Source organism: Phyllobates terribilis, unplaced genomic scaffold, assembly GCF_046119375.1.
Source record: "Phyllobates terribilis strain yellow unplaced genomic scaffold, ASM4611937v1 Scaffold_3__8_contigs__length_932513732, whole genome shotgun sequence".
NCBI classification, from domain to species: Eukaryota; Metazoa; Chordata; class Amphibia; order Anura; family Dendrobatidae; genus Phyllobates; species Phyllobates terribilis.
Window position 1 is genome coordinate 574,789,520 of NW_027362763.1, and position 27,046 is coordinate 574,816,565.

General features: G+C 41.8%; 1 protein-coding gene across 1 annotated transcript; it reads left to right on the forward strand.

The window, feature by feature from the left end:
• Positions 1–387: 387 nt before the first annotated feature.
• MPC1 (mitochondrial pyruvate carrier 1) lies at positions 388–26,263 on the forward strand. Its single transcript, XM_073671445.1, has 5 exons — positions 388–649; positions 2,112–2,115; positions 7,022–7,118; positions 18,371–18,503; positions 25,857–26,263. Exons 1-5 carry the CDS (start codon positions 579–581, stop codon positions 25,888–25,890), a joined length of 339 nt encoding a protein of 112 aa, XP_073527546.1. The 5' UTR covers positions 388–578; the 3' UTR covers positions 25,891–26,263.
• The last annotated feature ends 783 nt before the right edge of the window (positions 26,264–27,046 follow it).

The window sequence follows — 27,046 nt, forward strand, 5'->3', positions numbered from 1 at the left end:
CTGGTTATCATAGCCTGACACAAGAGGAAACTCCAAGCAATCAAGGGCCGCCCACATCAGAGATCGTACGACACAAGGTGACACGAGCTGCCTCGTCCAACCCCAGAATGTCAAGTACATCGGGCGCTTCAGAGGGGGCGGGGCACTAGTGAAGGCAAGCAGCCAATTAGAAACAGGAATCCAGACAAGCCCCCACACGGCCTGTCCTGGAGAGGCGTGTGCGCGCCTGAGACGCCGGTGCGGTCACCTTGCCGCCATGTTTCCATAGCCAGGGACATTAGCTCCCTTATTGCTCCTCATCTCCGTGTTATGTTTGCACACGTTCACAAACACTTCCACAAGCAGAGCCAACTAATAAGGACATTTTGTCACTGAGAAGTTAAGTGTACGCTCGAAATTGCCAGAATCCAAAATGGCCGGCGGCGTTCCTATAAGTAGCCCAGCATTCTGCCGAACGCCCTTGGTGACGTCAGTGACGTGGTGTGCGCGCTCCCGGGAGGCAGTCCGGTTTGTTGTGCGGTCGGGAGTGCGCGCAGCGGTGTTGCGGTAGCTGCCGGCGGTCAGTGTGAACAGTCATCATGGCGGGAGTCGTCGCCCGCAAAGCAGTGGACTATGTCAAGAGCAAAGAGTTCCGCGAATATCTGATGAGGTGAATCCTGGGGCCGGGGGTGACAGCGCTGCCCGGGCTGGTGGAGGGCATGGCAGAGGGCATACCGGAGGGCATGGCAGAGGGCAGTGCGGGCGGCACCGTGTAATGCTTCTTGTCCTCGGTACTGGTCGGCTGTCACTGTGTCCTATAGATGCCTGTTGTCCCCTGAGGACTGGGCTGTTCGGAGCTTTATGGGTGACTGCATTTTTCACATTAATAAAGCCGTAATGATTATTTATTGTAGTGTAATGTATTCCATGGCGCCATACACCATTCCGCCATTGTGTGTGGTGTATCTAGGGGAACCCGTCAGCACCTTCCTACATGTAGAAGAAGCGGTGTCGGCCATTGTCCTCCAATGATACCTTTTAAGAGTGAAGCCATATGCAAATCAGGCTGGAGGTGCACGGGGGCGTAAGTGCCCTTGGTCCTCAGCTTCTGACTGCAGTGCCGCCCCCAGTGCACCACCAGCCTGATTTGCATATGGCTTCACTCTTAAAGGTATCATTGGAGGACAATGGCCGACACCGCTTCTACATGTAGGAACTTGCTGACCGGTTCCCTCTGAGCTTTGTGTCTTTCACTGTGAACAGACGTCCCCTTTATTGTGCAGGTCAGTAAGGTCATGTCGGCCATTGCTCAGTAAATGCTAAACCGAAGTCTGTCACCGTGAGCCATAGCATTCTTGCCTTTCTGTTGGTGAGCCATGATGGCTTCATTTTTGTGTCAAACCAGTTTTCTGTGACCCCATTTGAACTCTTTGATCACCATTTATATATATTTTTGGCAAGCAAAGATAACAAAAGCAGCGATTGTGGTGTTTTATTTTTATAGGATTGGCAGTGTGGTATAATGGTATATGGAAGGGTTATTCCCATCTACATAAATGCATATTGTCAGGTAGTGCTTTATAAAAATAAATGGTGTGATTTATTGCATCTAAACCTTTTCAGTCATTCCTTGGATATTAAAGGGGTTGTCCACTACTCAAACAAGCCCTTCTCAATCACTGTTCCCCCCCCCCCCTTATAAAATAACTGCTATACTAGTCTCCGGTGCAGGTGCCGTTCCAGCAGTGTTGGCACTGGCTTTCCCGGGGCTTGTGTGACATAATTCCTGCAGCCAATCAGTTGTCGCTCCACTCTCCCCTCCTTCAGAGATCCAGAGGAAGTGAGAGAGCAGCCCCAGGCCCTGACTTCCTCTGCATGTCTGAAGAGAGCGATGCTGCTGATTGGTTGCAGGGGTTATGTCACACAAGCCCCGGGAGAGCCAGTGCCAACATCGCTGGAATGGCACCTGCACCGTAGGGGAGTATAGCGGTTATTTTATAAGGTGGGATGATAGTGATTGAGAAAGGGTTTTCCGAGTAGTGAACAACCCATTTAACATTTGTTGACCGACCACCATTACTAGACAGCAGAACTTGCAGTGCTCACAAGCTCTTTTCTGTTGAGCTTGTAAGCACTGTTTTGTAGCTGGTCCGTATGTCTGGACTGCTGTTGCCTCCTAATCCCGATCAGCTTCAGTGCAATGCTTACTACCTACGTCGGCAGTGGACAGTCTCCTAGACAGCGAGCTGGAGAGTCTTCTTTTTTTTTTTTTCAGCCATCTGAATATATACAAAATTTGATACCGCTGCAGCCATAAAGATCTTAATCATACAACCTTCACTTTTTATACTGACGTGTAAACTAAAGGAATCGGTAAAAATAATTTGATATTAAAATTCAGGCCCTTACTCTTAAAAGGAATGTCAGCAGGATTTCACTCTCCAAACTACAATGTTCATGTAGCTCTATCAAAGACAAGTCCAGTAATACCTTTACATGGCCAGACCATTGCTCCGTTGGATTGATATGCAAATGAGGCTGAAGAGCTATGGTAGATCGGAAGCCTCTGTCATTCCAGCTCTATTCGCTGCCGCCTCCTGCTTGACTGACCAGTCGTTTGCCTGAAGTCACACAGCATTGAGGCTGTCAGTTAAGCAGGAGGACGCAGTGCTTAGAGCTGGAGTGACAAAGGCTTCATATCTAAAGCCTCATTTTCATATCAATTCAAAAACTGATTTATCAATAATAGAGGAACAGATTATCCATGTAAAGGTATTGCTGGACTTGTCTCTGAAAGAGCTACATGCTGATATAAACAGTTTGTTGGGGGTGAAATCCTGACAGATTCCCTTTCAAAGACTGGCATTTTGCACTCCATCCTTAATGATGGGAGTGCTGGAGTAATATTGGCCAAACTTACTAACAGTTATGTTCCTCTTACTGCAGTTGTGTGCCCCCAATGTTCACCAGCCATGCTCGGTGAACATTTTTGATGCCACCTTTTCGGCTTATTTAGGAGTTTGTTAGATGCCCTTGGCCATGCCCTGTCCCTCCTGAGCTCTGCCCATTATTTTCTTTGTATAGCTGTGTGTGACTGCTGTAAAAATGTCAAGTTGCAACATTTTTATGCGACTTTGAGCTTCACAAAAAGTTTAGTGACCTCTTAAGCAGTTCTACGCCATAAAACTGTTTGAATCAGTCCCTCAGTCATTTGGCCTTTTCAGAAGTGGCTGTTCCAAGGTGGGTCGCTACAAACCATGGTGGGTCGCTACTTGCCTGCCAACCCCATTGATTAAGGCTGTTCAGTGTGTGAATCCATGCGAGTGCAAAATGCAAATCTGCAGCAGAAATTAGTGTCGGTCTCCGATTTCTCCTGCAGGTTATTTTAAATTGGCGTCTTATTTTTCAGCAAATAACACCAACACTCTGATTGTGTCCTGTGTGGTATCCTCACACTGGAGAACTGCTTGAGCTTTCCTTGGTTCCATGGTTACGACCACTAGCTAACTGTCACTATATCATTGGTTGTAACCATGGATACCTAAGGTCCTGCGATGCCTGCACATGAGGAAAGAGATAGAAAATCAGAAAAACTATACTACATTTCTAATTGGAGGTATTTGCTATTATTATTATAACACCTGCTACATATTGGGATGGGATTACCCCTTTAAGCTGAAAAATGGTTGTCTTAAAATTGAGTTCCCCATAATTGAGCATTTGATATTGATTATTAATGAGAAATTATTTAGATTGATATTGATCTAATATCTATATTAGTAAAGGCGTTCTACGATATACTGCAGATAGGTGAGTATTCTGCTCCGGTCATTTATGTAAAAGTCCACGTTTCTGAATGTGTTCAGGTCGCCACCTTTACTGCCTGTACACTACTTTGTGAAGCCCCAAGTCCCTATGCACTTTGCTGTAATCGTGATGGAATGTGTCACAGGCTCGGACTGCATTAACTTTATTGGCATAATAACCCTGCAAACACTGAATGACTGTTGAAGGGCATCAGGGTGACATTGTGGTAGGAACAAATCCTACATTGCAATGAAACTGAAGTGTTTGTAGCAAGTTCTTCAGCGGCCTCCTATCATATTGTCTTATTGATAGGGGGGTAACTTTCTGACCGCTGGCACTGCAATGTGCTTGTCTATATCTAACTATCTTACTGACAAAGCAGTGGAGGGGCTCATGTTCTACCTCTGCGCCATTCAGACTGGCATTGTCGGAAACCCAGCGATCAGAAACCTACGGATAAGGGAATCCTTTCCAATCTTGCTGTAAACCTTTAAATGGGTTGTCAAGGCTTCAGATTCAAGTCTGTAGTCACACTGTGATCGCAGATTTGTGAATCCTCACAGATCGGATCCTCTGGTCCCCGGGAGGTCATGTGACCACAAGTGTGTGATTTGCATACTTCCAGCCACATTGAGACTGGACTGGTCCAGACTCGCGCTATTCACTTGGATTGAGCAAGGCTGCGCACGTCTAGTCGGCACTAATGCAAATCGCATACTTGCGGTCACAAGCCCGTCCGCTGCCAGCCCCAGAGAATCCGGAGAGCGCACAGGTCACAAGTCTGCAGTCACATAGTAACTTCAGACTTAAATTCCAAGCCTGAACAACCCCTTGCATCTGTTCACGCCACAATTTTAGTATTGTTGTATACTTTGAGGAAAGGTTTCCAAATATATGCTCTGTGTAGGCTCCACTCATGCAACTGTGTACCATACTGATGCTTTTGCCCCCTTAATAATATACATTTATAATTGTATTTCCAAGATCCCCCATATATTTAAACAGCTAGTAAACTACATTTTTCAATGAAATGGAGAAAAAGCATCCTGACATGTTTCTCAGAGCATTACTGGCAATTGACAGGCTTGCCATATAGATCTGTAACACTTCCTGGTGTGTATGGTGAATGTCCACTACAAGCATAGTCTGAACATAGCCCTTAAGGGGTTGTCTAGTGAAAGCAAGTTATCAGCTATCCACAGGATAGATGATGATGCCTTGCTAATTGGTGGGAGGCCCACCGCGGGACTTTTTATCTGCAGTTGTAACTTTTATCATCCTTTTAGAATGGCGTGGCAGTGCGCATGCCAGACCGCTCCATTCATTCGCTATGGGTTTGCCATAAAATGCTGGGCACGGTGCTAGACAGCCTTATACAAATGGATGCAGTTGGGCATTCGCACAGCTGCTCCCTTTTTAACCAGGATAAAAGTTTCTTGTTCTGCGGACCCCAGCTTTCAGACCCCCACCGATTAGCAAATTATCACTGGATAGGTGAGAACATGTTTTTACTGGTCACCCCTTTAAATTGAGGTGTACTAGATGGGCAGAATCAAGTGACGGCCAGAGACTCCTCGTTCTTCATTTTCATTCGGTGGCTTCAAGCATAAAGGACAGAGGTGAGAAGATTGAGAGTGGCAGTGCTCGGTTTCCAGCAGCGACTAAGCCAGGTTCATGAAGGCTCACGGGCCTGGATAAGTGGATAGTTTTATCACAGACTTTGTTATTCCTGTGCACTGTTGTTTAGGTGTTAATTAGAAGTCAGAGACCTATATGTCAGGGTCCCTGTGAGTGGTGTATCACGTTGCTGTGCGTTTTCACTGTAAGGGTTTGAAGCCACAAACTCAACCATCCAAGAACAGGTTTTTACAGAGGACAAAATAAATCCCCTTGATGACTCGGTTGTTGGCAAACTATATGTAGTGGTTTTACATTTCTGTAATCAATAATGTTGTAATTTTTTTTTTCTCATTCCTTGTCTTTCCTGCTCTATCTTATGGATTTCTGAAACAAATAAACCCACAGTACGGTAAGAAAATCTGCAGACTTTCTATTGCTCTATAGAATTATATATTCACTGTTGCGTGACAACGCTGTCATAACTATACTTTAAAGAGAAAAGCCATTTTACAAAAGCTATTTTCAGTATATAATCCTAAACACTGTTTGCTTGAAGCCAGCCATAGGTCTGTGCAGGAGTTCCAACGTGGCCTTCAGCAGGCAACTCCTCCGCACTGGCTATCATGATTGGCAGGAATATTTTAAGGTGTTAACAGGAGCAATTGGAGCCGTTAGAGGCTGATGCCTGCTTTGTAGCACAGCTGTCATCTATCTGTTCTGTGTCGAGCAGGCTTATCTCCGGAGCCCATTCCACACACCCCAATAAATGCTGCTTCATGGCGCGTTAAGGGGCAACAAAGAAGGATCATCTATTTAAATGCTCATCTTTTAGCAACAGTTGAGACTAATATCAAAGAGCATCGGTCTCAGTAGAGTTCTTGTTCTGCATTACTGGGACAGGGGGTTCTCTAGCACTACTTACTTCTGCATTGGGAGGATTGCGGCACTGATGCTAGGATATCTGCTGGGAAGCATTCACAAATGGCAGGTATCGTGCCTGCATCCTGGCACAATCCTGGCAACACCACGTTCCCAATTCAGAGTTGTGTGTTCTACCCCCCCCACCCCTTCTTCCGCTGGCACTGTATGGAAATTACAAACTTTTGCTAGTTTTCCCCACGGGTTACAGCTAGTTTTTGGGTGTCCAGCAGACCTTTTTTGAACAGTTTTAGGCCAGGATGAGATGGCCGTATTTCACGGTCCATATATGGACCACAATACTCAGGCTGATCGCTGGTATCCTGATCAGGCTGTAAGCTCACATGAGGAGACCCACGGAAAGTCTGGGCATGTGATCCGTAAGCGGGTTGTGAAATACAGTATTAGACTACACTTCCAAAAAGTAGTGATTGTCACCTGTGTCCATCTCCCAGTCCAGACTGGTTTGTATCTACTAAAGGTGAACCTTCTAGAAATCTTAGTGTGATTGATGCACAACATGTCTTGGAGAAATTGTATTTCTTTTCAATATACTATGAATAAACATAATTCCATAATTTGTAGCCTGTTGTAGAGTCTGTTCATGGTTGTGCTTAACACTACTAGCTATTAAAGTCTTTTAAGTATGTACTTGTTTATTCTGAATATTAACTTACTGATATTACAATCTCTATAGCACTTCTGGGGACCAGTCGCTAACTGGGGGCTCCCTATTGCTGCTTTGAATGACATGAAAAAATCACCCGAAATAATTAGTGGCCGTATGACATTTGGTAAGTAATTTTTCCTATTGATTGTGGGCTTATGAAGAGAGGTGGGGGATCTATGAAGTTGAAGTTCTAATTTTTGTTAGAGAAGCAATTCTGGGGCATTATGTCTAAAAGGAAACAACTTTTGACATTACGTCTATATGCTCCATTTATATACTTGTAGAAGTTAATGATGGCCTGTTTCTCTGAAGACTAAATAAATGAAATTATTTTAATTTTGTCTCAGAACTAAGATATTCCATGTCCCTTATCAGTTTGCTGGCCCCCTTTTTCACCTTTTTATAGCTTCAGGGGGGCATCCTTTCAATGAACTGGTGCCTAGAACTGAACTGCATATTTCAGATGAGGTCACAGTATAGCTTTTGTAAAATGGTACGTTTATGTCCCTGTCCTGTGAGTACCAATGTACTGCTGACATTGCATGCTGATAGTTAGTCTGTGATCTACAAATATATTCAGATCCTTCTTTCAAGTGGCTCCCATAGTATTACTCCCTCTAAAACATATGTGCCCTCAGATTAGTGCCCAGATGCTTTACTCCATATTGAACATCATCTGCTTAGTGGGTGCTCAAACACTTTATCCAATTCAGCCTGTAACTTGTGAACATCTTCCATAGACTGCACTGTACTACATACGTATGGCATAAAGTGCAAAGATAGGAACACTATTAATCCCATCTTCTAGATCATTGATAAATAAGTTGAATAATAGTGGACTTCGCACCTAACCTTTGGGGTACACTACATAACCAGTGGACCATTTAGATTAAGTCATTCTCAACGACTCTCTGGGGTACAGTCTTTGAACCAGTTTTCGATCGCAATTACAAACCTTACTGGCTAATCCTATAGACCAGTGATCCCCCAACCTCTATGACCTCGAGACCCTTATTGAGCACTGAGAGGGTCATGAGCCTCATTCAGGCATCCCTTTCCCACAGTAATCACACCAAGGCAGTTTACCTAGGTCCAGATGTTACCACCTAGCCTCATTCAATATTCATGCAGCAAGCACTCCCACCATACTGTCACATCCAGCTTTAAGCACCTGACAAGTAGGATGATACCATCTCCAGTTTACCATACTTAATTTTCTCTAATCCCCCCAGGACAGCATGTTTTTGTGTACAGCTGTTTAGAAAGGCAGCATCTGAAGACCTACTCTTCATAAATGCTAAGACCTATTGCTAATATAGGAAGCTGGCAGACACTCGTGAGCCATATAAATGTGTTTTTTCTACTACCAAGGCCTCAAGCGCCCTCATTTTGCTTGTTAGCTAAATGGTATTTGTGAACATACATTTTATATTTCCATACAGCTTACCACATTCCCTTTCAGAAATGCAATTTTTTTGAAACCCTGAAACTTTGTGGGCTCATTTGTCTTCATTGTTTCTTGCACATGGATCTCCTTATCCACTGATCTAATCCTTCCCCACCACCACCTCTTCCTTAGGCCGGCTTCACACATCCGTATATTTCCGGTACCGGAAAAAAGTGTGCCGCATTAGGATCACACGGACCGGCTCCTGGGAATCAGCAGTACAGTTAGCGCTGTTCCCAAGCGCCAGGTGCTGAACGCTGCCCTCATCATGGTTCCCTGCCGGCGCTGGATCAGCACCAGCAGAGAGAATGATGAGGGTAGTCTGCTACCGCAGTGTACACCTTTTTAAAAATATTATTAAAATTAATAAAATCCTTATAATCGCCTATCCTAGATGTCCCCCACTGTAATCCACTTGACCGCAGACGCCGGGGAGAATGAGCCGCTGCAGCGAGCGGCCCTGGAGCTTAGTTCAGGAGTGGTGTCCTGTCACTCACTGAGTGCAGCTCCAGAGCTCCTCATTCTCCCTGGCTCCTCAGTATCATCGGTCAGAGGATTACAGAGGGGGACACCTAGGACAGGTGAGTATATGGATTTTATTATTTTAATCTTATTTCCAGGACGTCCCCCTGACAGCACCATGGAGGAAGTCCTTTGTATCCTTACAGAGACAAGAAACAGAGGTTAAAAGCCCTCCACCCCTCAGTGTTTTTCCTGTACCTGTGAGGATAGGAATAGAGAGGTATTGTGCACAGAAGAGCGTACCTGTGTTAGGGCTCAAATGATCGGTCGGCTCAAACCTCTCCTTCCTCCTGTGAAGCAGCCTATGGCTGACACCATGACACCATCTATTTCAAGTGTTTATTTCTGTTAATGTTGATGATTATGGCTTACAGCCAATGAAAACACAAAAATCATTATCTCAGTAAATTAAAATACTTAACAAAAAACACCTGCAAAGGCTTCCTAAGCATTTCAAAATGTCCCTTAGTTTGTTTCAGTAGGCTCCACAATCATGGGGAAGACTGCTGACTTGACAGATATCCACAAGGCAGTCATTGACACACTCTACAAGGTCCCAGAGTTCCAATTTTCATTTGGAAATCAAGGTCCCAGAGTCTGGAGGAAGAGTGGAGAGGCCACAATCCAAGCTGCTTGAGGACTGGTGTGAAGTTTCCACAATCAGTGATGGTTTGGGGAGCCATGTCATCTTCTGGTGTAGGTCCACTGTGTTTTATCAAGACCAAAGTCAGCGCAGCCGTCTACCAGGAAATTTTAGAGCACTTCATGCTTCCCTCTGCAGACAAGCTTTTTGGAGATGGAAATTTCATTCTCCAGCAGGACTTGGCACCTGTCCACACTGCCAAAGGTACCATTACGTGGTTTACAAACAACAGTATCACTGTGCTTGATTGGCCCGCAAACTCGCCTGACCTTAACCCCATAGAGAATCTATGGGGTATTGTCAAGAGGAAGATGAGAGACCCCAGACCCAACAATGCAGACGAGCTGAAGGCTGCTATCAAAGCAACCTGGGCTTCCATAACAGCTCAGCAGTGTCACAGGCTGATCGCCTCCATGTCACGTCACATTGATGCAGTAATTGATGCAAAATGAGCCCCGACCAAGTATTGAGTGCATTTACTGAACTTACATTTTGGATTTTAAAAACATTTTTCAAGCTGTTGTTATAAAGTATTCTAATTTACTGAGATAATGGCTTTTGTGTTTTCATTAGCTGTAAGCTTAATCATCAACAGTAACAGAAATAAACACTTGAAATGGATCACTCTGTGTGTAATGGCTCTATATAATATGAGGTTCATTTTTTGTATTGAAGAACTGAAGTAAATTAACTTTTTGATGATATTCTAATTTAGTGGGATGCACCTGTATGTCCCCATCCATCCCTTCGATCAGAAATATTTGAGGTTTGCAATAAAAGTGGGAAATCAGAGCCACCATTTTCAGTTCAGGTGTCTCCCCTTTGGTCTGGCCTCAGCTCCACGGGTGTTTACAAAGCTGATCACAGAAGTAGTAGCCCATTTCAGACGTTTGGGAATCATCATAGTTCTTTACCTCGACGATTTCTTTCTGGTGGGGGAGGTCTCGTCAGGAGCTTCTAGATCATGTAAGGGTATCCATTTCCACCCTCCAAGAATTGGGTTGGTTGCTAAATTGGGACAAATCAGACCTAGATCCCGGGGAAAGGAAAAACTTTCTGGAAGTCACTGGATTCTTTCCTAAGAACCTCATTTCTACCCGTATAAAAGCAGAGGTCGCTGAGAAAGTAGATTGTTCAGTTTCCAAGGAATCATTGCTCCATCAGAAGTGCAATGAGGATCCTGGGACTGATGACGGCCTGCATTCCATGTGTCAGATGGAGCCAGTTTCATGCCAGACATCTACAAAAAGCTGTTCTGTCCGCCTGGAACAGGCGTCAGATATCCTTGGACAAAGTAATGCCCCTTTCCAGAGAGGTAAGAAGGTCCCTAGTATGGTGGACGCTTACAGAAAATCTCCAGGTGAGAGTAGCTTGGATCCCCTCCCCAGCCATAGTAATTACCACTGATGACAGTCAGGGTTGGCCACCCACGTAGAGTGAAAGTTCTTTCAGGGAACCTGGTCCCCAGGAATTCGTGTAAGGTCCTCAAATTATCGGGAATTACGAGCTGTGTGGGAGGTTCTCCGCTACAACCGACCATGGTTTCTGAACAGACATATAAAAGTCCTGTCGGACAACACAACAGCTGTGGCATTTCTGCGGCGTCACAGAGGCCCAAAACACCCTTTACTGCAGAGCCTTTGTACAAAGATGTTTCTTTGGATAGAAAGAACAGCCTTATCTAGAACAGCTGTCCACTTAGCAAGGGCTCAGAATCAGCAGACTTCCTGAGCAGACAGAGGATGTCCCACAGAGTGGGAACTGAATATGCAGGTCTTCTCAATCTTACTCGTCATTGGGGTACTCTAGAAAGACCTCTTTGCTAGTAGAGAAAATGCCAAGGTCAGGAGATTCTACTCCCTAAAGCCACTAGACAATCCAGAAGGAATAGACGCCCTATCCCAGCAATGGAACAAGGGCCTGTTGCATGCATTCCCTCCATTAGCTCTAATACCGAGGGTGCTAAGGAAAGTGCAGGAAGATCAAGCGAGGATAATACTGGTAGTGCCCTTTTGGCAGAGGAGGAGCTGGTTTCTTCTATTGGCCAAGATGACACTAGAAGACCCTGTCCAGCTTCCTTTGAGGAAGGACCTTCATGAGAGTCCTGTGTTCTACCAAGAAGTAGACAGATTGCATCTTACGGCATGGATGCTGAGACGCAGATCTTGAAGTCCAGGGGACTTTCTGATCAAGTGATAACAACCCTACAGGCGAGTCGAAAACCGGTGACCTCGGCCATATATAGTAAGATTTGGAAGAAATTCTGCTCAGAATGTGGAGATTCAGCTATCGACGTTTCTAACCCAAATATCCCTAGGATTTGGGATTTTTTACAGGCCGGGTTTAACAAGGGTTTAAAAGCGGGTACTCTTAGTCCAGGTCTCTGCCCTGAACATATTATTTGATACGCAATTGGCAACAAATCCTTTTGATAGCTAGGTTTTCCAAGGCCGTTCGGTGATTTGAGACCATGGGTTAAAAGATCTGTTCCTCCTTGGGACCTCAATCTTGTACTTAATGCTCTTTGGACAGCTCGTATGGATGTTTACAAAGACTTGACTATAGGCAGACTCCCCTTTAAGACAGCTTTCCTGGTAGCAATTACAACTGCTAAAAGGATGGGGGAGATACAGGCCTTATCCACAAAGGACCCATACTTGCAGATTTATGAGGATAGGATAGTTCTTAGATTCGATCCATCCTTTCTACCCAAGGTCGCTTCTACCCATAATATAAATCAGGAAGTGGTACTTCCGTCCTTTTGTCAAAATCCTAAAAAATCAAAAGGAAGCCTTCTTCCATTCCCTGGACGTTAGGCAAGCAGTCATCACTTATTTAGAGGCCACCCAGGGTTGGAGAAAGGATCACAACCTGTGTTCAGTTTGGGGGTAGAAATAAAGGTAAAAAAGCGTCAGACAATTGCTAGGTGGATAAAGTCTACAATAGGTCTAGCCTATTTGGCAGAAGGAAAGACCCTTTCTGTTGCGTTGAGGGCTCATTTGACTCTATCAATGGCCACTTCTTGGGTGGAGAGAGGGTGGGGCCTCGGTGGAGCAGGTATGTACAGTCGCAATTTGGTCTAACCGAAGTACATTTTCTAGACATTACAAGCTAGATGTTGTAGCCAGTCAGAGAATGGCTTGTGGTAGGAAAGTTCTCCATACGGTGGTCCCACCCTAAAATCAATCATTTGGTATCCTCCATTGTGCTGTCAGGGGGACGTCCTGGAAAACTGTAATTAGTCTTACCGGTGATTGTATTTCCAGGAGTCCTTCCTGACAGCACAGTTAGTTCCCTCCCTTTCATATCATATACTGTGTGACGTAACATTGTCATATAGAATTATAACAAAACTTAGAAATAACACTGAGGGGTGGGGAGAGGGGAGGGCTTTTAACCTCGGTTTCCTGTCCCTGTAAGGATAAGAAGGATGTCCTCCATGGTGCTGTCAGGATGGACTCCTGGAAATACAACCACCTTTAAGACTAATTACCGTTTTTTACACCAGGATACTGCGGGACAGACTACCACTACCCTCATCATTTTCTCTACTGGTCCTGATCGCAGCGCCGGCAGAGAACCATGATGAGGGCAGCGTTCAGCACCCGGCGCTTAGCAACAGCGCTAACTGTACACTGATTCCCAGGCGCCGATTGCATCCGTGTGTACTCGGCGTGAGACACTTTTGCAGACCGTGCATCTGCAAAAAAACGGACATGTCAGCGTGTGGAGCACACGGTCCATGGAAACTCACTGTCATGTGCGCAGACCCATAGATTTGATTGGCTCTGCGTGTGTCAGTGTCTCCCAGGATGTGAAATTGTCACTACACGTACGGGAAACACGGACGTGTGAAAGAGCCCTTGATTAAAGTATTCTGTCTCCCTTCTAGAATTTTCTGCCCCAGAAAAGCAATTCCCCTGCACTCTAGCTGTCTACATGGGAATGCAGGTCAAAGGAAGTGTAATTAAGCTATACCTTAATATCTGCGATCCGATGACTTAAGAAAAATTTTGGATTTCTCTGGAATATGTAACTAAGCTGTTAAAAGCTATGGTCAAGATATAGATCTCCCTGAGAATCTGCCTGTAGCAGACTGTCAATCATTACACGTCTCACACTGGTAACGCTCCTTTTAATATAAAATGATCTCTGGAGGCGGTTTCTCTGGAGAGCTGTGTCCAGCCCATAAATCTTGCCTCTTGTTTACATATAGGAAAAACAAACCTAGATTTCTCTGGACTAAGACATCAGATTTCAGATATCAAGGGGTCATTTTATTCAGCTACCTATGACCTGCAGGCCCATTCATTTAATTATCTTGAGTGAGCATTCCTAGCATTTTTCTGATAATTGCACAGTGGAAACTGGCTGTCGATCACCCTACAAACAAGCAAAACGCTCATTCGCCAGATGAAGTTATCTTTTTGAGTTGGCCCTCAATCATTGTTTTAGGCAGCGCAGAACAAAGGCCACTTATGCGCATTGAGCGATCTGTTACACATCGTTCAGTGCGCATCTGAAGTGGTTGTTTAGTGCAACCGGATAGCTATTATAAGAGGACCTATTACCAAAAATTACCCCTGCCTTTTTTATTTTGCCATAATGCTGAGAAAAGAGAGAAGCTAAATTCTAAATATGTCTTTAAAAAAATCAGTGCGTAAAGGGATTTTAATAATTTTGGGAAAATGGAAAATATACAAATTATATGCTAATCCGACTAGCCGTAAAAAGTCGCTGCCACTTCCTGATATACCTAGTGGCGCTATATCACTCTGAGCAAATATAATCTTCAGTGTTGTGCAGTGAGTGCACGCTTCTCATAGGTCCATACTACTACTTTATTACAAGACTTTTCCCTGCCTGTCTGCAGCTTCACTATCTGTCATTGTCACCCTGGTCTGTGTTCTGATCGGAGTGAAAACCTAAACTACGAGTATCAAGGATGGTCAATATGTGGTGATCTGAACGTTCTCCCTTTGCTCCTTGGACAGCAAGGAGGATACACAAAGTACCCATGCTTTTTGTATGACTGGGACTGCCCGGATAGGATTCATCACTGGAGCGGAAAAAGTTGGCCAATGAGAACATCTTTGCAACCTGGACTCGAACATAGTTGCAGAAAGTTTACTTGATCCCACAAAAGTTCTCCTGCCACCACTCCACATTAAGCTTGGACTGATAAAGCAGTTTGTGAAAGCTCTACTGAAATGATTCTTTTTTTAAAATTTTTTTTAAGTACTTGTGTACCAAGTTTCATGGACTGTCCAAAGCAAAACCGAAGGAAGGCTTTTTTTTTTTTTTTTTTTTTTTTTTTTTGTGGGTCTGGATATTTGGGAACTCATGAGGACTATGTGGTCAAAACAAAAATGAAAATTTATAAAAAGGCTTAGAATTCTTTTAAAGAATTTGTGAAAATACGACCCCTGGCAAAAATTATGGAATCACCGGGCTCGGAGGATGTTTATTCAGTTGTTTAATGTTGTTGAAAAAAAGCAGATCGCAGACCTAGCACAAAACTAAAGTCATTTGAAATGGCAACTTTAGGGCTTTAAGAACCACTAAAAGAAATCAAGATAAAAATTTGGTACTCGGTAAGGGTAATTTTTTTTTTCAGACCAAGCAGAGGGAAAAAATTATGGAATCATGAAAAACACACAAAAGAACACTCCAATACATCACTAGTATTTTGTTGCTCCACCTCTGGCTTTAATAACAGCTTGCAGTCTCTAAGGCATGGACTTAATGAGTGACAAACAGTACTCTTCATTAATCTGGCTCCAACTGTCTCTGATTGCTGTTGCCAGGTCAGCTTTGCAGGTTGGAGCCTTGTCATGGACCATTTTCTTCAACTTCCACCAAAGATTTTCAATTGGATTGAAAGGCCATGACATTGACCTTGTGTGTCTTCTTTCAAGGAATGTTTTCACAGTTTTTGCTCTATATGGCAGGATGCATTATCATCTTGAAAAATGATGTCCTCATCCCCAAACATCCTTTCAATTGATGGGATAAGAAAACTGTCCAAAATATCAATGTAAACTTGGACATTTATTGAAGATGTAATGACAGCCATCTCCCCAGTGCCTTTACCGGACATGCAGCCCCATATCACCAATGACTGTGGAAATTTGCATGTTCTCTTCATGCAGTCATCTTAATAAATCTCATTGGAACGGCACCAAACAAAACTTCCAGCATCATCACCTTGCCCAATGCAGATTCGCGATTCATCACTGAATAGGACTTTCATCCAGTCATCCACAGTCCACGATTGCTTTTCCTTAGCCCATTGTAACCTTGTTTATTTCTGTTTAGGTGTTAATGATGGCTTATGTTTAGCTTTTCTGTATGTAAATCCCATTTCCTTTAGGTGGTTTCTTACAGTTCGGTCACAGACATTGACTCCAGTTTCCTCCCATTCTTTCCCCATTTGTTTTGTTGTGCATTTCCATATTGCTTTAAGTTTCCAGTCTTGATGCTTTGATGTCTTCCTAGGTCTACCAGTATGTTTGTCTTTAACAACCTTCCCATGTTTGTATTTGGTCCAGATTTTAGAAACAGCTGACTGTGAACAACCAACATCTTTTGCAACATTGCGGGATGATTTACCTTCTTTTAAGAGTTTGATAATCCTCTCCTTTTGTTTCAATTGACATCTCTCATGTTGGAGCCATGATTCATGTCTGTCCACTTGGTGCAACAGCTCTCCAAGGTGTGATCACTCCTTTTTAGATGCAGACTAACAAGTAGCTCTAATTTGATGCTGGTGTTAGTTTTGGAAATGAAAATTTACAGGGTGATTCCATAATTTTTTTCCCTCTGCTTGGTCTGAAAAAAATTACCCTTACTGAGTACCACATTTTTAATCTTGATTTCTTTTAGTGTTTCTTAAAGCCCTAAAGTTGCCATTTGAAATGACTTTAGTTTTGTGCCATGTCTGTGATCTGCTTTTTCTCAACAACATTAAACAACTGAATAAACATCCTCCGAGCCCAGTGATTCCATAATTTTTGCCAGGGGTTGTATTTATAGTTAAGAGCAAAGATCCAAAATTTAAGTATATCGTGGAGAACATGGTGAAGCCTTGGGTTGTCTGAAGAATTTGTAATTACATTTTTTTACATTCCCATTTGGACTACTTTCCTGAAAACCTTTAGTGCTGTTACCGAAGAGAAGCAGAAAGATTTCATCAGGATATCAAGGAGATGAAATGAAGTTACCAAGGTAGTTGGAAAGTGAACATGATGGGGACCACTTCTGGATGCTTCACAGAGAAAAGAAAAGGTATCAAGAGAATCTTTGAAGAGAAAAGGAAAAAAACGCAATAATGTCCACTGAAGTTGTAGAATGAATGTTCAATACATTTTTATAATGTTGTGTACATTTTTGGCTACATTAAAGATTTTTCTTGTTCATCTCGCTTGTACGTAACTTCACGTTAATTTTGTGCAAAATCCATACGTCATGGTTAAAAATAGAATATTTTTTTAAAATTGGGGCATAAGAAAACATAACAATCAGTTATTGGATTTCAAACAATTTTCATAAACACCAAATTTTGCATACCTGTGTAATCAATGGAAATCATCCCCTTGTGTGGAGTTTGGGTTCCAACTAAATATGAGGTGTTCAGTGTGAAGATTGAGAGGCCAAACTTTGTATTGTATTGCCTAAAGTGAATTCTATATTGCGTTATCTGCATTTTAGAGTACAGATGTGTTTTTAATAGGAACTTTCATTGATGTTGCCATTGCTAAACTGCTTTTACTGCATTAGTGTTGGTGTAATCAGCGTCTCTTGTTTGTTCGTTCTCTCGACAGCCCGGCATACCTTTGTAATACACCTTGTGTCCCACACCGTATGTAAATGACTGCTGAGCTGTCTATTGGGCAGCACTCTGCACCTTTTGCAAGTCTTTAAAGCGTAATGGTCGTTTTTTATTTTATAAATCAATAGTACAGATGAAAATTAGCAACTTTGTAATAGATCATATCCAAAAAAATGTGCGTCTTACTCTGCCAAAATTGATCAGTCGTTATCAAAATTCTCAGTTCTGAGGTAAAATCTGTATTCAGTGAAGACAGACTTTCCCATTACAGAGATGGGAGATGGCAGCTGCTATGGATACAATTCTATGTAGACTGGCAGAGCTGCTCCCTTCTCCTCTCCCTTCTATCTACATGGCAGCTGCTACTGATCAGATTCTATCTCCTATCTCAGTAATGTAACAACTTGTCTTGACTGAATACAGATTTTACCTCCAGAATTGAGAATTTTGATAATGACTGATCAGTCTTGGCAGAGAAAGAAGCAGATTTCTCTGAGATATATTACAAAGTTGCTAATTTTTATGAATAGGTGGAATTCATTTCTTAACGGGGCAGTGTGTAATCCTCGTAAGTCAGTGTTCAGATGAAGGGAGCATGCACAGGATTTTGAGCTACTTGTGGATGGCATTAGAGGCATCATCCACACCCATCAAAAGAAGGCAGGCTGAACTTCAAGGCTTGCAGAAGGTACCGAGACCGGACCATAACTGCTCATTGGACTACCGATCAGTCATTCACATATGACTTAGGAAGATGAAGAGGTAGGTCTAGCGCCTAAGGAGTCTTAAAAACAGATTAGGAAGCTGATTGTATTAATTCTGGTAATATTTTTACTACAATGTGTCCATAGCTGTGTTTACATGTTTTGAAATCTAGAAATATTTCTGAAAATGTTAAATGTTAATTTTTTCTTTTCTTCTATTCTTTATTAGCCCTCACTTGCTATTCATTGCTGTTCATGCGGTTTGCTTACAAAGTGCAGCCCCGAAACTGGTTATTGTTTGCATGTCATTTAACCAATGAGTGTGCACAACTTGTTCAAGGATCCCGGCTGATCAAGTACAAGTAAGTTCACTTGTCAACATAAGAGCTTTGTTTTTTGCACAATGTACAAACACATTTGTTTTTGTTAATGTGTGTGTATGCAGCAGCTTCCAAAAGTATTCACCTCCCTTGGCATTTTTTTGTTTCGCTACCTCACAACCTGAAATTTCTGTGTGTTGTTTTTTTTTTTTTTTTTTTGTTTTATTTGTTGCTTGCTACACAAAAAAAAACAATGTAACTGGAAACTTCAGTGTTCACCACTATTCACCCCCCTAAAATCAGTACTTTGTAGAGCCTTCTTTTGCGGCAATTACACCTGCAAGTCACTTTGGATAAGTCTCTATGAGCTTTCTACATCTTGGCTCTGGGATTTTTGCCAATTTCTCAAGGCAAAACCGTTCCAGCTCCTTCACGTTAGATGGTTTCCTCTGGTTAACAGCAAACTTCTGACTATGGATTCTCAATTGAATTAAGGTCTGGGATCTGACTAGGCCACTCCAAAACATTTAGGGAATGTGCACACGATGATTCCCAGCCTGCTCCCCCGACGCTGCGGAGAAGCTGCCGGCGGCTTCAGCTCAATATGCTAATGAGCAGCACCATATTTTTTCTTTTCCACATGCGGACTTTCCTCATAGAAGCTAGGTCTATGAGGAAAGTCCGCATGCGGACTCGCAAGAGAAATTAACATGCTGCGGTCTGGAAAGACGTGCCACATGTCAGTTTCCGTGGGTGTATGGAGACGCATAGTGGACTTGGGATTTCTACAAATCCTATCCACTATGCTGTAACATCTGGCCGCTGCGGATTTGACGCAGTGCAAGTGTGCTGCATCCAATCCGCAGCAAATACTGATCGTGTGCACATACCCTTACACGTTTCTCCTTAAACCATTCGAGTGTTGCTTCAGCAGTATACTTTGGGTCACTGTCTTGTTGGAAGGTGAACCTCCAGTCTCAAATCACTGACGGACTGAAACAGGTTTTGCTCAAGAATATCCCTGTATTTCGCACTATCCATCTTCCCCTTGACTTGGCTCATTTTCCCTGTCCCCTGCTGCCAAAAAACATCCTCACAGCATGATGCTGCCACCACTATGTTTCACTGTGGAGTGACAGATCATGTGACACTTTCATTTCACACAGGTGGGCTTCCTTTCACTAAGCATGTGACTTTTATCAAGGTAATTGCTTGCACTGGAAATTTTTAGGAGCTTCATCGCAAAAAGGGTGAATACATATGCACATGCCAATTTTTAGTTAGATATTTGATCCCATAAATTCAGTTTGTCTATTATTCTCACTTCACCAACCTAGATTTATTGCTGATGCATCACACACAAATCGGATTACAAAAATATTTAAACACAGGTTGTAATGTCACAAAATAGGTAAAAAGCAAAGCAAGGTGAATACTTTCGCAAACCACTGTATAAATACATACAGCAGGTGAAATAAGTATTGAACACGTCACCAATTTTCTAAGTAAATATATTTCTGAAGGTGCTATTGAAATTTAATTCTCACCAGATGTCAGTAACAACCATCTAAATCCACACAGGCAAAGGAATCAAGCCATAGAGGTCTATAAGTTTTGTGTAATAAGGAGAGATGACTCAGGAAAAAAGTATTGAACACATGAAAGAGGGGTGCAAAAAGCTATGGAAGGTCCTGACACCAGCTGACTTCTGTAAGTAATTAGAAGGCAATCCTGCCACTTAGTGAAAAATATCAGCTGGATCCAACTGATGGCCTATAAAAAGGTAACTCCTTACCAAGTTGCCACACAAACCTTTCATGACAGGTAAAATCAGTGAGCTGTCTCAAGACTTTCGCAACCTTATAGTTTCAAAACATACTGATAGAAATTCTTCTGTAACTAATAAATTCTTCTGTAACTAATTCTAAACTACTGAAGGCTCCAGTAAGCACTGTTGGTGCCACAACCCAAAAGTGGAAAGAACATAATTTCACCATAAACTGGCCACAAACAGGTGCTCCCCATAAGATTTCAGACAGAGGAGTGAAAAGAATTATCAAGAGTTGTCCAAGAGCCAAGGACCAACTGTGGAGAGCTACAGAAAGACCTGGAATTGGCAGGTACAATTGTTTCAAAGAAAACAATTCATGCACCCAACGTTCATGCCCTGTATACACGCTCACCATGCAGGACTCTATTGCTGAATAAAAAGAATGTTCAAGTGCATTTAACGTTAGCTCAACAACATTTAGACAAGCCTGTGAAATACTGGGGGAATATATCTGGTCAGATGAGACAAAAATTGAACTCATTGGATGCCATAATACACACGTTTGAAAGCCAAAAAGCACTGCACATCACATCACCCCAAAAACACCATACCAATAGTGTAGTTTGGAGATGGGAACATCATGGGGCTGTTTTTTCAGCATATGCCACTGGCAGACTCCATATAATTGAAGGAAAATGAATGGCCAACTGTATCGAGACATTCCTGATAAAAATCTATCCTCTACTAGGATGATGACTATGAAACTAAGGTGGACATTTCAGCAAGACAATGATCTCAAACACACAGCCAAGGAAACTTTCAATTGGTTTCAGAGAAAATAAAGTTGCTAGAATGGCCCAGCCAGTCACCTGACCTGAATCCAGTAGAAAACCTTATGGAAGGAACTGAAGCTCAGTTCATAGAAAAAGCCAACGGAACCGTCAGGATTTAAAGTGTTTTTGTGTGGAAGAATGGGCCAAAATCACACCTGAGCAATTCGTACGACTAGTTTCTCCATACAGGAGACGTCTTGAAGCTGTCCTCACCAACAAAGGCTTTTGTATGAAGTATTAAACTTCAGTAAGTGTGTTCAATACTTTTTTCCCCCTGTCTCCTTTCTCATGTGTGGATTGGATGGGTTGTTACCAACTTCTGGTGAGAATTTCATGTTACGAGCACCTTTTAGAAATCTATTTACTTAGAAACTTGGTGTGCAGATGCATATCTGGACTAAAACAGAGGCTATAAATCAATAACCTACATTTTCTAGCAGTTTTCTGTGTATTAATTTCTAGCTCCTTTCTCCTCCTCCCTACAACATAGATTTCTATAGGCAACAACTCCTAATATGATTCTTCAGTGAGCTGAAAACCTGATTCAGAAAAGGGCCATCTGAAAGATCTAGCATCTTTATCAACCCCTTCCCAACATATGGTGTACAGTTACGTCATATTTAGCAGTGATTTGCCAACATATGACGTACTGGTGCATCATGCCGATCATGTGGGCCCAAGAGCTGTTCCCACACCACTGCCGCCGGGAGCTCAAAATAAGTGATAGCCGAGCTCCAGCTGTTACAGCCAGGTTGGTGCCTGCACTGCTCCCAGCTGTTTAACCCTCTGAATGCTGCGATCAATAGCGATCACAGCATTTGGAAGGCAAGAGCGAGGAAGCTCCCTCTCCCACCGATTGGCACCCCCATCACATGATCACAGGGTTGTCATGGCAGCAGAAGTTCAAATAATTTACCTCCTGGCCTGCCAGCTACGGTGGCCTGTTAAACCATGCCAGGAGCATGGACTAAAAGGGAATTTGTGCATTGCAATGCATTATCGGTTATTACTCTGATCACTGGTATAAAGTCACATAGCTGGACTAAGTAACCTAATAAAAAATTAAGTTTGAAAATTGTAAATATTAAAAAAAGCACAAAATAAAAAAACAAAAAAAAAGTATTTTGTGAAAACAAAAATAAAGTACACATTTGGTATTGCAGTGTTCAGAACGACCCGATCTATAAATGTCACACTAGTTAACACCTTCAATGAACACCGTAAAATAAAAATAAAACGTGGCAAAAAAAATGCTTTTTAATCATACTGCTGGGAAAAAAAGTGGAATAAAACGCGATCAAAAAGTCATATGTAAATTAAAAATGTTATAGCAGGGTGAAAACGTCATCTTGTCCCCCAAAAAAACAAGCCACCATACAGGCACGTTAAGGGAGAAATAAAAAAGCTATAGCTCTCAGCATACAGCAATGCAAAAATACTTTTTTTTTCTATAAAAGTGGCAAAGCATAAAAAAATTATGTAAATGTGGTATTGTGGAATAGTACGGACCTGAAGATGGTAGGAATAAAAACTTGAACTCTTCTTGCAAAAAAACAAGCCCTCCTATGACTGCCGTCAGAAATATACAAAAATGTGAAATATGGTGCAAAAACTTTTTTGTAAAAAAAAAAAAAAAAGTTATAGTAGGTAAACATTAAAAATACCCTATATAACTCTGGTATCGCTTTTATTGTAATAACCCAAAGTTTAAAGCCATTACTTATACCGCATGAAGAACGGCATAATAGAATAAATACAATTCTTCACCTGCTGTTAATTTGTTCATTCTGCCTCCCAAAGTTCGCAGTAAGGCTTGGCTCACATTTATCCTGTGCTCTGCGCTGAGCGTTTACACTGGGGTTTCTGTGTAAATCTCTGAAATACGTGATTCAGACAGAACCCCCGGCACAAGATTCCAAAAATGAGGCAAATGGAGACACGAGGATGCCGTCTGGCCTGCAATCCGGCTGTGTCTGTCTTTTTAGGCGTGCATAAAAGTGCTGTCTGACCGTTTTGTGCACCTCTGAAAAAATAACAACACTGAGCAGAGGCCAGACAAAGTCCAGAGCTGCCCCATTGTAGTGAATGTATCTACTGGGGGTTTCATCTGAATCGCATTATTTGGAGGTTTAGATGGAAACCCTGATGTAAGTGGTCAGCATAGAGCAGAGGATATAGATGTGATCCAAAATGTTATGTAAAATGTTCCCAATAAAAGCTTCAACTCAATCCACAGGAAAAGTCCCCACGCAGGTTCATAATCTGGTTAATGAAAATATAGGGGGTTTGCACGTTACTGGTAACAAAGGCTCTGGCAAAGATGGCTCCTCACCCCCTCTAAAGAAATCCAGCAATTTCTGCACTGCCAAATCCAAACGTTCCCTCCCTTCTGAGACCAACAGTGCGCTTAAACCGCAGCTAGTATCCACCTTTTTGTGAGTATTGTAGAGATGCGAGCTCTCTTACACTCTTAATTTATGGGGTCTATGTCTCCAGAAGCACGACCTTGGCATAATGTACTGGGCATTAAATCAGCAGATTTGAAATTTTCACTCGGCAACATTCATTGCTTCTGGGAAATATCGTCACTACACCTGTAGACATTCTCAAGAGGGGAGTGATTTCTAAAATGGGGTCACTTGAGTTTGGGGGAGGGGGGGTTGGGAGTGGACTCTGCTCTCCTGGCACTTGGGGGCTCTGCATATGGAGTCCACAAACTATTCTAGGAAAATCTGTGAAAATCTCTAAGAGTCAAGTGACGCTTTTTCCCTCCCGAGTCTGTGTGGCTAAGCAGTACTGTACAGTCACATTCAGCAAAAATTATGGGACATATTATGGTGCCATTTTTACCCATTTCCCATGTGAAAATGTAAATATCTGGGACTAAAACAACATTTTTGTGGTAATTTGTGTAACTATTTTTTTTCACCGCCCAATGGTATAAAATTAAGTGACACACCTGTGGGGTCAATATGATCACTGCATCTTTGGATGAATTAATTGAGAGGTGAAGTTTGTAAAATGGGAGTCACTTATGGAGGGGCGCTGCCAATGGGTCATAGTACCTGCAAAGCAATCCAGCAAAATCTGGACTCAAATATTACTCTCCTTCCCTCCTGAGCTTTCCACTGTCCCTGAAAGGTATTTCCCGAATACATGTAGTGTACACTCAGGAGAAATTGCACAACAAACTTTGCTGTCCATTTTTTCCTATTAGCCCTTACACAAGTTTAAAAACTTGAGGATAAAACCACATTTTAGTGGTTGAAAATGCAATTGATTATTCACTGCCCAATGCTATAAAATGATGTGACACCTATGGTGTTTATGCTCACTTCACCCCTAGATAAATTCATTGAGGAGTGTAATTTGTAAAATATGGTCCCTTGTGCCTAAACAAAAAAAAAAAACACATCAGGGGCTCTGCAAATGCAACATGGTGTCCATCTATTCCAGGCAATCTTGCTCGTCAAATGGCACTCCTTCCCTTATGAGCCATGCTGTGTGCCCAAACAGTAGTTTTCCACCACATACGGGGTATCTGTTTACTCAAACAAAATTACACTACAAATTATATGGTCCATTTTCTCCCGTTTAGTGTTTTGAAAATTAAAAAATTTGGAAGTAAAGCAACACTTTTGTGAGGATTTTTTTTTTTTTACAGCAAAATGTTATTTATAATCTCTGAAGCTACTGTGGGTTCAACATGCTCACCACTTCTTGAGACGTGTAGCTTCCAAAATGGGGTCACTTGTGGGTGTTTTTCACTGTTAAGGCACATCAGGGGCTCTGCGAACGCTACATTGTCAGCTATCTATTCCAGCCAATTTTGCGCTCCAAAGGTCAAATGGTTCTCCTTCCCTTCTGAGCCCTGCTGTGCGCCCAAATAGTAGTTTTCCACCACATATCGGGGTATCTGTGTATTCAGGAGAAATTGCACAACAAATTTATATAGTTCAATTTCTCCTGTTACCCTTGTGAAAATACAAAATTTGGGGCTAAAGCAATATTTTTGTGAGGAAAATTACAATTTTAAAATTTCTTTGCACATTGCTTTAATTCCTGTCAAGCACTTAAAGGGTTAGTAACTTCTTGAATGTGGTTTTGAGGGCTGCAATTTTTAAAACTGTAATTTTGTGGTCCCTCCCCCCCCAAAAAATGTTTTTATTTAAATTTGTTTGAAAATGTAAAAATTGCTGGTAACTTTTTAACCCTTCTAACTTCCTAGCAAAAAAAAAAAATGTTTAAAAAAATGCCGCTGATGTAAAGTAGACATTATTTTATTAACGATTTTGTGTGATACTTAAATCTGTTTTTAAGGGCATAAAAGATCAAAGTTTGAAATTTTCTAATTTTTATTTTGATATTTTCATAAATAAATGCAAATCCTTTTGGCCTAAATTTACCACTATCCTGAAATATGTCACGAAAAAACAATCTCCGAATCACTGGGATGTGCTGAAGCATTTGAGTTATTACCTCATAACATGTTACTGGTCAGAAAGGTGGAAACAGGCTTGGGGATAAAGGGGTTAAGAGATGTTAAAATATCATCTTCTCTTGTATAGAGAAATATTTCCCAGCATACAATTGTAGAATCGAACGGTCATAAGATGTGCAGTGAAAGATGAATATAGCATTAGAATTGATTTGACACATTTCAGAACGTGAACTGTAACTATTACATATAGAATAATGCTCTCTTTTGTGCCTGTTATTTTTACAACCTTTTTGAATTCTGTTTATTTTGAACTGTAACCTCAATCCTTTTTTTTTTTTATTTTATTCTAGAATGTCGAAAAAAGAAGCGACTGAACAAAAATGAGCAGCTTGTCTTCATCCTTGAATACTTCCAACCGAACAATAGGATCTTGCCAACAGTTTATTTGCACTGTGCATTATTTTTAATAATTTAGAACTCTGCATCTACCACTACATCTTTAAAATAGTAGTTTTTATTGATGGTAATATGTGCTCTTCAATACCATGTCATGCGCACACTGGTTTTCTGTCATGGTTGACCAAGATTCAGGCTGTTTGGAGAGAACAGATTAACGCTTGAGTTTTAGTTCCATCGGTATTCAGAAATTTAAAGCACTCTTACTAATAAAGTTGAAGCCTTTATAAAGAGTTCAGGGTATTCATATTATGTTATCAATTTTTAAGTGAACATTAATAAAGAGAAATAAATCTTTCTATGACAGCTTAATGTGGTTTTTGTTACACCAATCATGTTTCCCCCTCCCTTTCGGGCTCTTTGAAAGTTTGTAACATTGGAGCAGTTATATAGATCTTATGGTTTTAAGACTAAAGGTAAACAGACTAATCAGCGCCAACCTGCATATACAAACCTTTTTTTATTTTCCCCTAAATGGGTCATCCATTACTCAGACAACCCCTTCTCAATATATATGTTCTACCCGTATAAAATAATAACCGCTATACTCGACTCCTGTGCGCGCGCCGTTACATCGGTGCTAGCTCTCCCAAGCCCTGCAGCTAATCAGCGGCCACTTAATTCTCCCCTCCTTTGGTTGTATCTGACAGCAAGTTGGAGCTGCAATTGTTCTCTTCCTCCAGATGTTTGATTTGAAGTGGCTGCCAGGGCTCCCTTGAGGAATGGTTCTGGCACCAGAATTTATAAGTTGAGAAACGGTTGTCCAAGTAGTGGCAACCCCTTTTAATATCTGAGTGCAAAAGTGAATCTTATTTAAAGAGGCTTTTCAAGCCTTATAAGGGAAAATAAAGGTACAGAAAGGAATTTGAATGTTCACAAGATAATTCCTCTGTAGATTTTCATTATCTTGTTCTGTGGAATGGATGGCCAATGTAAAGCAATACTTTTTGTCTGTCCTCATACACCACTTTTATGCATGATATATATATATATATATATATATATATATATATATATATATATATATATATATATATATATATATATATATATATATATATATAGATATATATATATATATATA

Excerpts from the sequence above, each read along its gene's own strand:
- MPC1 (XM_073671445.1), top strand. The coding sequence starts at position 579 with ATGGCGGGAGTCGTCGCCCGCAAAGCAGTGGACTATGTCAAGAGCAAA. Across the intron at positions 7,119-18,370 it reads TAGTGGCCGTATGACATTTG|CCCTCACTTGCTATTCATTG; the intron begins GTAAGTAATTTT and ends ATTCTTTATTAG. Across the intron at positions 18,504-25,856 it reads TCCCGGCTGATCAAGTACAA|AATGTCGAAAAAAGAAGCGA; the intron begins GTAAGTTCACTT and ends ATTTTATTCTAG.